This window comes from Eucalyptus grandis, chromosome 11 (genome assembly GCF_016545825.1).
Source record: "Eucalyptus grandis isolate ANBG69807.140 chromosome 11, ASM1654582v1, whole genome shotgun sequence".
In the NCBI taxonomy this organism is placed as follows: Eukaryota; Viridiplantae; Streptophyta; class Magnoliopsida; order Myrtales; family Myrtaceae; genus Eucalyptus; species Eucalyptus grandis.
The window spans coordinates 32,363,939-32,378,079 of NC_052622.1; the positions used below are offsets into that span (position 1 = coordinate 32,363,939).

General features: G+C 40.2%; 2 protein-coding genes across 2 annotated transcripts; one reads left to right on the plus strand and one right to left on the minus strand.

Moving 5' to 3' along the window:
* Positions 1-1,584: 1,584 nt before the first annotated feature.
* On the plus strand, positions 1,585-3,892 carry LOC104431597 (D-aminoacyl-tRNA deacylase-like). Its single transcript, XM_018867506.2, has 5 exons — positions 1,585-1,709; positions 2,081-2,261; positions 2,371-2,513; positions 3,361-3,424; positions 3,596-3,892. The coding sequence occupies exons 1-5, from the start codon at positions 1,677-1,679 to the stop codon at positions 3,706-3,708; spliced, it is 534 nt and encodes a 177-aa protein (XP_018723051.2). The 5' UTR covers positions 1,585-1,676; the 3' UTR covers positions 3,709-3,892.
* A 4,273-nt stretch (positions 3,893-8,165) lies between these two features.
* On the minus strand, positions 8,166-12,134 carry LOC104426040 (protein MICROTUBULE BINDING PROTEIN 2C). Its single transcript, XM_018865473.2, has 5 exons — positions 11,771-12,134; positions 11,370-11,453; positions 10,482-10,835; positions 9,791-10,009; positions 8,166-8,738 (listed from the first exon to the last, which is right to left on the minus strand). The coding sequence occupies exons 1-5, from the start codon at positions 11,996-11,998 to the stop codon at positions 8,538-8,540; spliced, it is 1,086 nt and encodes a 361-aa protein (XP_018721018.2). The 5' UTR covers positions 11,999-12,134; the 3' UTR covers positions 8,166-8,537.
* Positions 12,135-14,141: the final 2,007 nt, after the last annotated feature.

Sequence of the window (14,141 nt, forward strand, 5' to 3'; positions counted from 1 at the left end):
GAAAAAGAAAAGGAAAAATAAGAAAAATATAATAAAAGTATTAAAAAAATTAAAAGAAATAAAATAATTTTAGAATCCTACCAAATGCATTTCTATCTCAGGAATGGAAATTTTGAACAATTACTAAGTGCATTTTTTTTTCTTAGAAATTGTTTCTGAGAATAGAAAAAAAAATTTATGATTAAAAATTATTCCCGAGAACAGTAATCGTTATCAAATGCACCCTTAACTTCTATTTTGTTGAGCGAGTGAATGGTAATGCCTTTTATTGCGAACTTGCTTGAGGAGAACTCAATATTTTATAGGAGTTAATTTTTTAATTGACCAAATTTATATTGATACATAATTAGACACCGTAGGTATGTTTTTTTTTTTTTATTAGATTAAATTGATTACAAGGCATTACGAATCCTTACTTCGTAATCTCAAAATTCGACAGTGTCGAATGATAATCAATTTCAAATTTAATTTAAGTAGCAAATTATCACTTTCCAACTCTTTTTAAGTTAGGCCCGACAACCTAAATTTTTTGTCCGATGATCAAATGCACAATCAAACTCTTTAATTTTAGTTTTGAAACTGGAAAACACAAGAAAATATTAAAAAAGATTTTAATTTTTAATATAGACCAAGTATATATTAAAAAATTAGAAAAAAATCTTAAATGCCCTATAAGTTTGAAGTTGCAACCACTTAATATCAACAGCACTAAATTTTGATTACAATCGATGAAATTCAAATATAAATCAAATAGATGCCAATAAATCCGAACATAAGTTGATAAAGTCGTTAAATCATATCTCATGCTGGATGAGTCTGTCAAGAGAAACTAAACCCTAGTAAAACTTCCCTATTCAAATTAGATTTCCTATTTGACAGAAAGCTTGGATTTTACTTCAACGGGTCAGTACAGGGGACATCTCTTCCTTCTTTAGAATAAGAGCCGCACAAGAAACGCAAGAATAAAGTGGGTAATCTTCTGAGCCGGTTAAAAGGAGTTTTTATCCGTTTTGAGACGAGAGTGTAACAAAGCGGTCGACTGGGTTGCTATAGCCTACCGAGTCGGCTCTCTCCCGATGGATTGGGTTAAACATCCCTCGTTCCCTTTGGTTGATTTTATGTTCGGATCTCGAACTTTTTTGTAATTTGGCATCTTCGATTTAGTAATGAATATCCGTTTTTCTGAAAAAATAAAATAAAATGGGGTGGCTCTTCGCTGAGGCCGTGCAAGACAAGTTAACTCCTCAATTTGGAAGCACGCCTTTGACAACGATCGGTAAGTAATTCTTCGATTAATTAGTGAATTATTTGTTGTCAAAACTTTCCATGGAATAAAAAATATATTTCGTGTTATTTAATTGCAAAATTCTATGGTTTTCGCATCGAATTTCAACCCACATATTCCCAATGATATCGGCACGGCGATTCGGAATTTACCAGGTTGTTTGTCGTCTTTTAGGAATTACCCACCACGTGTTTACGTCGGATTTTATGACCGCTTCCTAGAATTTTGTCACGAGCGGCTTATATTTTTGCAGGGGCGGTCCACGTCAGCAGCTCGCGTCCGGAGGCATCTGGAGCCGCTCAACGGCCGCCCGGCGCCGGAGGATGGTGACTCTGGTGGCGGCGACCACCGTGGACCCGGCTTCTATCGGCCTGGGTCTTCCCTTCTGGCCATGCCCGGTTGGCGCCCGGGCCCTTCCGCGCAGGTCCGCCAATTATCGTCTCTGCATCCGTCTTCGAATTGTGGGATTAGTTCTGTGTTCGATTCTTCTGTAGCCATTAGGTAGACTAGCGTCACGTTAGCGATGCAGCTTCTGCATCTACCGTTCTCAGCTGAAATGTTGTACCAGCCCTTACAAGCAAATTAGCACATACTGATTCTTGAATGGAATAGGATGCTTTCGATGACCATTCTATTCCAAAGAACAGTTTCTGCTCAAAAATAATTTTTTTTTTTTCTGATTATGTGCTCCGGACGAGTTTTTGATTACTCAACTTTGTTGTCCTCAGTTTGCGTTTGCCACAATTTAAAGGCAATGCTTTAGCAAATCATAACACCGAAGCCTGTTCTTTTCAGGGCATGCTGAGTTTTGCAGATGAAGAGGTGAGGCTGTTAAAGCTCGAGAACCACCTCGTGAGAGAGGATCACCTGGACAAGCGTTGGGAGGGGGCGACGGGCGAGTCGGTTGATGGAGCCATTTTCCTCAGCAGGCATGTTGCTGCGTCTAATCGTCCGGCGCTCACCATTCATCCGATTGGTATGATATTTTTTCAATGGTTGGAAATTTGCATTCATTCTTTTTTACGTGTTTAACGAACATAGGACACTGAAAGGCTGTTGTTATGCAATGCATTGCATGTCCTTAGGTCCACCGCATCTGCGTGAAGATGAGGTTTTGCTGGCTGGTGGGAGGCCAGGGTGGGCGGCCCCTCCAAATCCTCGGATTGGACCTTGGCTGAGGCTCTTGAACAACATTGCCGAGTCGCACAGCCTAGTTCCTGAGTTTGAGGTTTCCAGTTTCCCATTTCGTAACTTTCTGCAGTAGCTTTTACGCATTGAATTGTACTAAAGATTCACTTTGCGCTACTTTCTTTAATGCTTCCGAGCATTTGAACAGAGATGATTGGTGCCCATCGGCTAGATATAATGTCATAGGCACTCTGTCACTTGTCCAACTTCTTATCATTCTTTCTTGAATGCCAATTTTGTTCTTCTCGTCACGTATACATAATTCAAGATCATCATCAGTTTTCTCCTCTCAATATTTGGCAATGGAAATTAGGAAGGCAGGCGACAAGCAATTTCGCTTGCTTGTTGGGGATCTGGGGTTAGAAAAAGAAGAAGAAGAAATGGCAGTATGTGCAGAATTAACCTTTAAGGGGTTTTCTTTACTCTGAAATAATGGCCTCGTAAGAAATAGAGGTTCTTCCACCCTACTTCGTGTTTCTTTTCCGCGTTGTTCTTGTTGGTCAATCAGTCAAACAATTCTGCCATTTACAGGGAGAGAAACTCCTCATGGTCTGTCGGTGTTTGTTGGATTCTGTGAGTATCTGGGCTGATCAATTATGTGTCGGTCATGACGACTATTCATGCCTCAGGAAGCTTTTCCTTTTTACACTATCTATATGCACGAACTGATTTAAAAGCATGAAGGATATGGAATCAGTACAAATGCACTATGGTTTATCATCATCTTTTCTTCCAAATCTGGTGTTATAACATTTGAAAGGTAGTCGTTGCTGTTAAGCTCAGTTTTGTTGTTGGTTAACGAATTGGGGTAATCATGCATAACATTCTGCTTTATGCTAAAATCATGAAACTATTGGTTGATAAATGAATTTCACGTCCACCTGCAGGTCACTTTGGAGGCTACTCATCACGGACCAGAAATTAGTTCACCAGCAATGTTTATAGAGATTGGTAATAGATACAATTTTAGTTGCGTAATTTTATAGTTGATAGGATTTGCCCTTTTGACCTGTAAGCTTTGCTGAAGGTTTAACTTCATGCATTTCAATCCTAGTCTTTTCACATTCGGTCAGAGATTTTTTTCATCCTAGTGATTCATAGATAGCTGTCTTTCTTCAATAGGTAGTACAGAGGAGTACTGGGAGAGGCAGGATGCGGCCCAAGCTATTGCTTTAGTGAGTACTTGTGTTGAGAACTCTGTCATCATATGTGTTTTTTGTTCTGTTACTACGTAGTTATCTTAAATCCCGAGTAATAGACTCCAATCACATTCTTTTGAGGACTTGTAGAGGCATAACACTTCATACTCAACTCTATTCAAGTCAGGTTTCTCAGCATGCTCCACCTAGTTCCCACCAATTTCAGAGTTGGTTATAAATATCCCATGTCTTGTTACTCAAACCTCATGCACTGGTCTTTACTCTGGACAGTATTAACTCCTGTAGCTAGAAGATCATTTAATTTATCTACTTGTGAGGGCCTATTAGTCACTTCTACTGCCGTCTGTAAGAAAGAGGGAAATATGTTTTGGGAAAAAAAAAAGATTTACAAATTTATACTTTCGAATAATGTTGATGAAAGAGCTTTTCCTCCTGTATGTAGTTGGTTTGGGAAGGACTGGAGCAGGTAAGCATCGCTGTCGGTCATGTGCCACTAAATTTATGATTTTGTGCTTTCAGTTCAAGAAGTCTTTTTCACCTTTTCAGCCCTCTAAACATTGCCGCATTATCTGATATGCAGGAAAGACGATCGACCTAAAGTACTTCTTGGAATTGGTGGAGGGCACTATGTCCCTCGGCATATGGACATTGTGCGGTAAATGTCTCTTAATTAAAGATTGGTTCATTTTTATTTCCACAGTCAATACTGAATGCTTCTAGCCTACAATCAAAGGGTGTAGCAGGAATGTGGAGAAAAGTAATCAACATTGCATTTGAGACCTCCAGATTGGCTTTCCCTGGAGGGGAAGTGTAGCTCATCTTGATCTTGAGTCAGGAAATGGAATAAGCCCAACGCATTTGAGAGATTATATGGACATTGTGCGGTAAATGTCTCTTAATTAAAAGAGTTGATATTCTTCTTCTATGACTGATGCCTTCTCTCTCTCTCCCTCACGCTGCCACGCACACACACTTGCACATTCATGCTCTTGCTTTGGCATGCACACAGTGTTGACATCCATTATACCTGCTGTGATAATACCTTACGTTTCTAGCTTAACTCTCACCAATTGTATTTTCCTGGAAGGGATGATTTTTCTGATCGCCTGTGCTCTTATAGTTTTCACTAAATTAGTCTCTGTCAATGTCATGGGCAAATGCAGGAGTTTCAAGACATGGCGGAGAAAGGCTGTTACTGAGTTCTTAGAAAGTGAAGAGATAAAGATCGGCAAACCTGGCGATTTCTACTGATTCTAACTAGAATACACCTCGGGCAGACCATTCATATACACGCAATGCGTGTCACGCATCTGTTATTTTTGCTGGAAAAAATAAGAGGGAGGGAGGGAGGGAGTGGCAATTTTTGCGGGGTGACCGTAGCAAAATCAGCGTGGGGACTGAAGAGGAAAGAACTCAGGTTACTGTTTCTTTTTCTCAAAAAAAAAAAAAAAAAAAAAACTGAGGAAAGCGAAATTATTTCCGTTGGCAATGCGCGATGTGACGGAAATGCTGCCGCTCGATGCCAGTTCCTTCTCCGCCCACCCAGTTATTATCAACCCCAGATGCTGGTACATAATAAACGAAAAGAAAGATTTCACCATTCGTGAAAAATATTTAGATACAAATCGTTGCTGTGAATAACGAAAAAAATTCTATCAACTAATGATTTTAAGTCACATGAACAATTTTACTGAGAAAATGTATTTTTTAAATTATTTAATTTTTGATGAAACAAACAGAATCATCCTTTCACCATGCCTGAAAGCCTTTTGAAAACGTCCGCGACCTTCTCATGTCAGGCCGCCCCGTCCACGTCGAAAGCCCCGCCGGCCCTCCAAACCAAACCTCCGCGATTCCTTAGTCAACGGGCTTTCGTTTTTCTATTTTTTTTATTCTCTCTCTATTATATTTGTCGTCAAACTCAAACGTTACCTATCACTTATTTTTTCTGGTCTTAGAAAATTCTTTCGGCCTCTCCTATTGTAAGAACATTTAAAAAGGTATACTCGTGTTTTGTCGTCGGAAATGAAATGGACCATTGTCTAATTTCTTGTAGTTTTTGAACTACTAAACATAAATGTGTTACCATCAAAATAAACAAAGAAATAAAAAAATAAAAAAAAAAAAAAATTACTAAATATCGATTATCAGGGCAAGTACATCGTCCGTAATGGTCAAGAAAAACTCTCCACGTCTCTCCTCTTCTTACCATGCTGGGAATGGTAACCGACCGTGTTGTTTTCAAGCATTAGAGAGAATATTACCTAATAAATCTCTGGTCAATGAATTGCTCTTTTCAAATTCGAAATGGCCGTGCCCTGTCGGGCCTGTCCCATGATTCAAACCTTCGTTTCTTCTACGCATGCCATCTCTTTCCTTTCTCTGTCTCCGCTCTGTGGAACTTCGGAGCTGACGACGGAACGCGGCGTATTGAGAAACATGCACGCACGACATGGACTGTGTGACTAAGTCCTAAAGGCATCACATGAGCCCCTGGGTGTCGTGCTTCTGGTCGTTTGGGATGAACTCAGGTAACATCAAACCAAACGCCTAATCACTTGACTAACTTAATTTTTTAGTGTGTAGTTATGTCGATCATAATTTGATGGTGTGTAGATATTGTTCTAACATCCTCTTTTCATTCTTGTATTTCGAGGAGAACATACAGAAACCCATTCCCCTCCGACACATCCATTGGCAATCAGAAATGCGAGAATCGACGCTAACAACCGCAATACAGACGACGCGATCAACAAGAGGTTCTCCCGAAGCAGGACGAGCGACATAGTGAGATTGATAAATAACCGCACCCTTCCGACTTCAAAAAGGGCACCGACCAGGAATAGAACTAGTTTTGCAGAAAAAGATTTCATTGCGTTCTCCATAAAAAAAGATGGGTCGTTGGATAAAGCTAAAGATGGCAGCTCACGGACATCCGATCGCCGGGATGGCCACAAGCTCAGGAGCTTAAGATCTGTAAACAGTGAGGTTAGTGATAGATTATTGATATTTTGTGGCAGAAAGCAAGAATCATTCAAAGAGAACTTGAAATCCTTGCTTGTTTATCATTGTAAGAACAGCTCAAATCTAGAGGTAAGCAAGAAGCATCGGTCGAAGAACGTAAGGAAGAGACATCAACTGTAGGTTCACGAGTTTTCATTCCTTACGATGAGGTAGAGCTTGTTGATCTCCTTATGACTTATCCTGTCTTGAGCAAGAAAAGATATCCTGATTTTGCTGATTAAGCGACGATGAATCTCTGTTCCTTTCGTTAAGAGTCACCAGTATCTTCTCTCTAACCTCTCTGCCACAGGATGACGAAGAAGATGACGAAGAAAAGAGAATGTCCTGGGAAGAAGATGACCACTTTGGCAGCGTGAGAACGGAATTCCGAATGGAGGGATACGGAGGTTGCGCCCGAGCATCAACAGAATCAAGAGAATCTGGCCAGTATGATGGAAGCACCGACTCCTTTACGTTTCCCGAGTAAGTCGAAAGCTTGTCAACCTGTTTTCTAAACTCGGCCTGGATTACGTATGTTTGGCTTATTTGGTAACTAGTTTTGACAACGATGCAGGCTACATGGGCAGTGGATTGGTAGTCCAGTGAAAATGCCAAGAGGAGAAGACCTCTCATTGGGGAAGTCAACAGCAAGTTGTGTTCGTTTCAAGTGCTGTAAATCCTGAAAAATCTTCCATCGCCCTCCCCATATTTCAAAGTGGTTTGAGTGATCATAGACGGCATTTCGACCGTCGTGCTTAGAATTTGTGTCTGATAATCTGCCTAGAATACTTGTTCACGGAGAAGGGGGAGGCAATAAACTTTCTCATATTCTTTCTGATCAGTGTCCAGGACTTAAAGATGGCCAACGTAGAATTTGCGTCTGATAATCTCCCTAGAATGCTTGTTCACGGAGAACGGGGAGGCAATCAACTTTGACATATTCTTTCTGATCAGTGTCCAAGATTTTACAGATGCCCAACGCAGAATTTGTGTCTGATAATCTGCCTAGAATGCTTGTTCACGGAGAAGGGGGAGACAATCAACTTTCACATATTCTTTCTGATCAGTGTCTAAGATTTACAGATGGCCAACGTAGAAGCACTGAATATTTTTAGCATTAGCCATTCGGTTTCTGGCAAATAGAAATAAAAAAGGAAAAGGATTGGATGTTTCAGTTGACGCAAGGTTTCTCTTTATTGTCATGCACAAGTAACTTATGCATTTTCCTAGCATATACGGTCAGGAACCTCGCTGGTATAGATCAAGTTATTGAATATTTAGGACAAATCCTGAAATTCAAAACCATCAACCATCCATTAAAGACCAAAATTTCTAACAATTAACCAAAATCACCTACACGATTCATTATAGACATGCCTTTCGACGAGCCATCGCCACACCAAGTCGCAAGGACCAAAGATATATTACTAGATAAGAACAAATTCCAACTAATTCCCAAAATAAAAATTAAAAAAATTAAAAAAAAACTGTATCTGGAGCTAGTAGTAACTAATCCTGACATGGAAGTATTGAAAAAACTCACATAAGCAAAAAATCTCAAATATCCTTGATCACGAGACAAATAAGGTACAGGGCAAGAAAGTTACATTTTGCTCACAATCTCGTGTTCAAGGGAAAAAGACCAGTGCCTCCATATAGAAATCGACTCTTTTGTCTGTCAGTGACTATCTCGCATATCTTGCTTGCAATCTTGTGCTCCAGGAATTCAACTCTCAATAACACAAACGAGTAACATAACATTACATCAGACCCAGTGGAGTTTTACAATGAGGGATTGATCAACATGTACATAGCATCAATAAGCATACAGCCAACACAAACAGACAGCCCCGGAGATACTTTCCCGAAGAAGAAAAAATAAAGAAAGCCAAATCTCAGTGTTAAGCATGTTCCCATCCGCATTCGAATTCGTCATCACAGATATCGTCAGTTCTAAAAACAAATGACTGCAGATACGACCTTGCTTTGGCTGCAAGGGCCAAGGATTCTTCGTCTTGCTTTTCCTTTGCAGTGGCCACAGCAAGGATGTAAGCTTCTCTTGCTTCTTCCATTTTCTGCATCTTAGTGGCATCCAAATCTTCCTGTGTGTTGAATCAAACTTGAAATTCAGACTCAAGTTTTAAGGGTTGAAACAAACTCACCACTCTACAGCTCCAGACACTAGGGTTCACGTTCTCGAAGCAACTCAGAAGACAGTAGGTGATGCCTATATAGAAGTTGCATTCTTGGAGACAGTTTGACTATGGTGGTTTAAGCATTCATGCATAATTTTTACCAGTACTCTATCAAAGAGAACTTCATAAAAGAAAGATTTCTCTTGACAGTTTCTATAGACAGTGAGCTGAGTATGGAAACTGTGACTATCAGTCACAGCTTCAAAGGTTAAACTTTTGATGACACATTAGTAAACTGTTATGGTGGCATTCCCAGGAACAAGCTCCTAGGACACAAACTAGAAAGAGACAGTTTTACTGGTAACCAGATCAAACGATATGTACCATTTCTGAACAATCACTCATATTCTAGTTTCCTCAATTAGTAACAACACTATGTTTTCATAGTCATCCTTTTTTTTTCCGAAATCGGATGAATAATAGATAGATTTAGCTGGAGGTTTTACACAAGCAACTAGCAAGATTAAATAGTTGCAACTCATTAAATGTGCACCTGCACAAGACCTTTTAAGTGATAAAAATTACAAAACACTGTGTTTAGTGCCTAGAAAAAAAACACAACAAAAGAAAATCTGTAAAAGGTTAACTTTTGCAGAATCTTACTCCATAAAAATTCGGAGCCAACAGCCGTGACAGTGCCAAGCACATTTTCCTAATAATGTGCTAGATTAACTGCCGATATTACAACAAAAGTGGCTCTGACAAAAATCACTCTTGCTTCTTACAACTAGTAGGTTAATTTTAAAGTTCAAAGTTCAACTTTCATCAGCAATCCTATTAGAATACCCTGTCAATTATAATATCTTTGGCAATTTTGATGGATAAAAATGATGCTAATTTGCTCAAAAGTCAGTATATTACACGGGTTTCCCATGGTTACCTTGTAATAATTAAGAGATATATTCATATATACAAAGAAAAAACAAGAAACAACAATCTGGTCGAGGAAGGTATCTTACCATCCAAGGAATATCATCTGCACAGCATGGTGTGATATCAGTATCTCCACTATATAGAGTTGCATCGTTCTCTGTCAAGCCCTCAAAAAGTGACATGATTAATGAAACATCACCCTGAATGGCATCAAGCTCCTCTTGGAGCTTTGCTACTCTTTTGTCAGATGTCATTGCTTCCCATTGCGTCTTTTCTAGTGCAGCTTGCTTATCTGCAAGTTTAATCTGAAAAGACATATAAGTAATAGTATCAGTTAACAATGTAAGTAATGTTAGCAATGGTCAGGTCCTTGCCCCCAAGGGTAGTGGAAGTTCCATGGATCATTCATAAAGAAACCAGTTGAACATAGAAAAAAGCGTCGCCTGTTAAAAGTGTTTTGGCACACTCATGTCGATATATCAACATAGAAAAAATAAAGCCTTTTAGTTTTTCTTTTATTTTGAACAATCTCAATATGGTTTTGAGATCTCCACCAGCTGTTGCCCACCCAAACCATTGAAGGATTTTATAAATGGCTCAAACAGCAGTTTAATACCCAATTTTGACAGATCCAGCACAGGCTCGGGTTTTTGGAGTGCTTCAGACATAATGAGTTTTCAACTCTGTGATACTTATATAAGTCATTAGATACTGACCATAATCCTGCTTGGAACATTTGCTGTGTTCCTAATCAGACTAAAAAAATTAGCTCAATACCTTTGCATCAGAAAGCTGTATCTGGATTGACTTGATAAAAGAATCTTTTTGTGAAGCCTCATGCTTCAACTCTTCAACTTGTGCATGGACAGAATTCATCTGGTTCTTGGAAACTTCTGCCAACTTGAGAAGTTCTTCTTTCTCCAATAATTTTCTTTGAAGATCTTCCACTTGTGCTCTTAAGAGCACCAACTCTTCTCTTTCTGCTTCCAAACCTCTTGAGGAGTAAATTGAGAAGTTGTCAGCATCTTGGTTGTTGCCACTGCCATTCTTACCTTGTTCTTTATCAACAGTATCCCTTCTCTTCTTAGCAGGGATGGACTGAGCCGCATTTCTGACTTTTGGTTCATTTACCTTCATCACATACAATGGTGACCATTGGACATCATGTTTTCAAGGACATAACAAGGTATTTGAAAGTACAAAACTGAAGGGCATCATGACACGCACAAATTGAAGTTTGGCATTAGCAGAAAGAACAAAGAATACAAGGTCAATAGGTAAACAAGACTAGATGTTGACTTCCATCTGCGTTCAGCAAGAATGAGCATTTCACAATTCAGCAACAGAAATCTTTTAAATTGCTGTAGATTTTCAGGCAAAGCTTGTTTGTTTGTTATAGAGAAACCCATAACAGAAAAATTCCCCCGCATTAAAAGGCTGGATGCCTCAACCAAGAGCACATGTAAAAGAGAAGCCAACACTCCATAGTCTACTCTTGCAGTCAAGATATATGTTTGTTACATTGACCTTCCCTATATACTTCAAAACGACTACCATGGATTCAAATTCAAGGTTAAAGTTGATTGAACACAGCGGGGTAAGCACATTGACCAAGACAGGAAAACACCACGAGGTAAGCACATCAAAACTTTGTCATGTTCTTACTTTTCTGGACAGCGATTCTCTGGAAGGCGTCTTAGTGTATACCATGGATCCCCGCCGTGTGAAAGAACTGCTCGGTTTCCGATCCTGACATAAATTAGGACAACGGAAAATCTCAGCCAAAAAGAACAAGAAAAGCAACATAGAGACAGCAAAGACGGAGAAAGAACGTTAAAAATTCAGGACCAACATCGCGCTCAATTGGCCCCAAATCAAGAACGAACAACACGAGCAATCCGCGCATTGCTCGAGACACGCGCTCGACCGTTATTTAATCCAAAATCCAAACACGCGATACAGCCTCCCGGCTAGAGAGAACTCCCAAGAAACCCACCAAATTCAAGATCGAAAACGAACAAAGTTGCAAGAAGTTCAAGAAAGGGGGAGAAAGAGAGAGAGAGTACGATGAGGGACTGGACGAGAGGGACGATTTCGACGAGGTCGTTGAAGAGGACGCGGTCGACATTGCTGGCGCCGCCGCCGCCGCCGCCGCCGCCCGGGAGGCGGGTCGGGGACGAGGCGGCGGAGTTGGCGTCCCCGGAAAGCCAGAGATGCTTCGGATCTCCTCCCACCGCCAGGCCCGGGTGGTGGCCCTCGCCCCCCAAATCCACGAACCCCTGCGCCTCGAACATCCCCTCTTTTCTCAAGATCGAACGAACGAACGAAGAAAGGATAAATCTTTGTCCTTCGAAACGGAGAAAAGATGGAGAATTTGAAGATAAAGAGGAGAGAGAGAATGGCAATATCTTTGCAGGGTAACCGTAGCAAAAGAAGAGTGGGTACTGTGAAGAGGAAGGAACTGACGTCACTGTTTCTCTTTTCAAATATCAAATAAACGAGGAAAGCGAAAATTATTTCCGTTGGGCAACGCCCGAAATGACGGAATTGCCCCCATCCGGATTGCCGGCCCAGGCCGCTCCCTTCTGGGCCCACCCAGTTGCCATCGACAACAGAAACTCTTACATAAATAGACGGAAGGGAACGTCATGTTCGGCGAAGATAATTAGACGTTGCTGCGAATAATAATAATAAATAAATAAATAAAAATAATAAAAATTCGACTAATCATTTTAAGCTAAGCAAACTATTCCATTTAGAAAATGTAATTTTCAAATTATTGGATTTTTCACGAAACAAACTAATCCTTTCACTATGTCGGAAACCTTCTTGGAAAACATGCACGGCCACCTCATGTCGGGCTGCCCGGCCACTGCACGCAGCCCCGCCCACGTCGAAAGCCCTGCCGGCCCCAAAAACCTCCATCTTTTCTTAGTCAACGGGCTTCCGTTTTTCTTTTCATTTTATTCTTTGTCTCTTATATTTGTCGTCAAACACCCGTCTTAAAACGGAAATCAGCTTTTTCTCTTTCTGTGAAGATGAAGAAGAAATGTTTGAGAAGGAATTGATTTTATTATTGATTCTGATTCTAATTGGTTTGGTCATGAATATTCGAAAATGGAATAAGAAAATATAATCATATTTATTCTTTCCTTAATTCTCTTTTGTACTATAATAAATATAAGCATACTTGCATAGAGAATATACAATGAAAATCATATTTTCCTCCAAATACATATCGTCTTCATTTCCTTTCATGGTATTAGAGCAACATTGCTTCTGATCTAACTTCCACAAAAATCCATCAGAATAGCCCTCGGTAGTCCTTCAATTTTTTGTTGTTGCATTTTCATCCTGCAAAACAAGTCGACACACCAAAAGGGAATTCATTCTTACTTGCTTATGATGGAGGAATTATCCAACAACAAATCTCTGGATCAATTTTTTGTTTTTTTGAATAGATCTTTGGATCAAGTTGATCAGATCCAAATTCAACAAGATGTCCAATGCTCGTCTCCGAATCAAGTTAGAACACCCGTTTCAGTGCAACACACTGGGTCTTTAGCTCCAATTTAGTGGCTACGAATATAGTGGATTCCAGTTCAATGGACCAGCGGACAACGCGGCTCACTCGGAGAGGAAGCAAATTCCGAATCTCACCCCGACGGGTCGAGTTGGCTACCCTCGACATGTTAGACGGGTCAAGGGGCAAATCCCTACCTGGGACCGCAACTCGGTCTCTACTCATATGCAATTCCAGCTGCCGCTTACCATATGGAGCCCAGCGATCCATTATATACCTCAACGGCCGACGGATTGGAGCTTCGGCTCATCTCCTTGCAACTCACTAGACCCAACAATTACACCGCTTGGGTTCGAGATTTCCGGAGAGCCCTCGTAACCAAAGACAAAGAGGACTTCATCGATAGTACCGTGCTCTTCCCGACCAACAATTGAATGTGACGATTTTGGCACGAATGCAATGATTTTGTCCGCACTTGGATCAAGAACGTTATAACTCCCAACATTGCTGCCAACCTCCCTCCAATAGAAGACCCAAAAAGAATGTGGGAAAATATTCCTGAGATGTAAGGGAAGTTAAGAATCAGCTAAACTATTTCTTGCTCACTTAAGCTTTGTCGAAGTTGAAGTAAGGGAACCTCTCGATTATTGCTTTCAGAAATTATTAAAAAAAAAATTGAAAAAACTGTCAATTTCAGCCCTAGCTGTGCCATGTAAAATGATTGGCATTTACATGAGCAATTTCTTACCAAAATTAGCTGGAAGAACTATATTAGGAAAGAGTCAAAGTGTTTATAACTGAATTAGCCGCCGTACAATTGGTTTGTGATTTTTTTGAATAATTAACCTAGCTACGCAGAGATAAAATAAGACATTGGAATCATCGACCACCTAGGACGTGTGCCGGTGGGATTC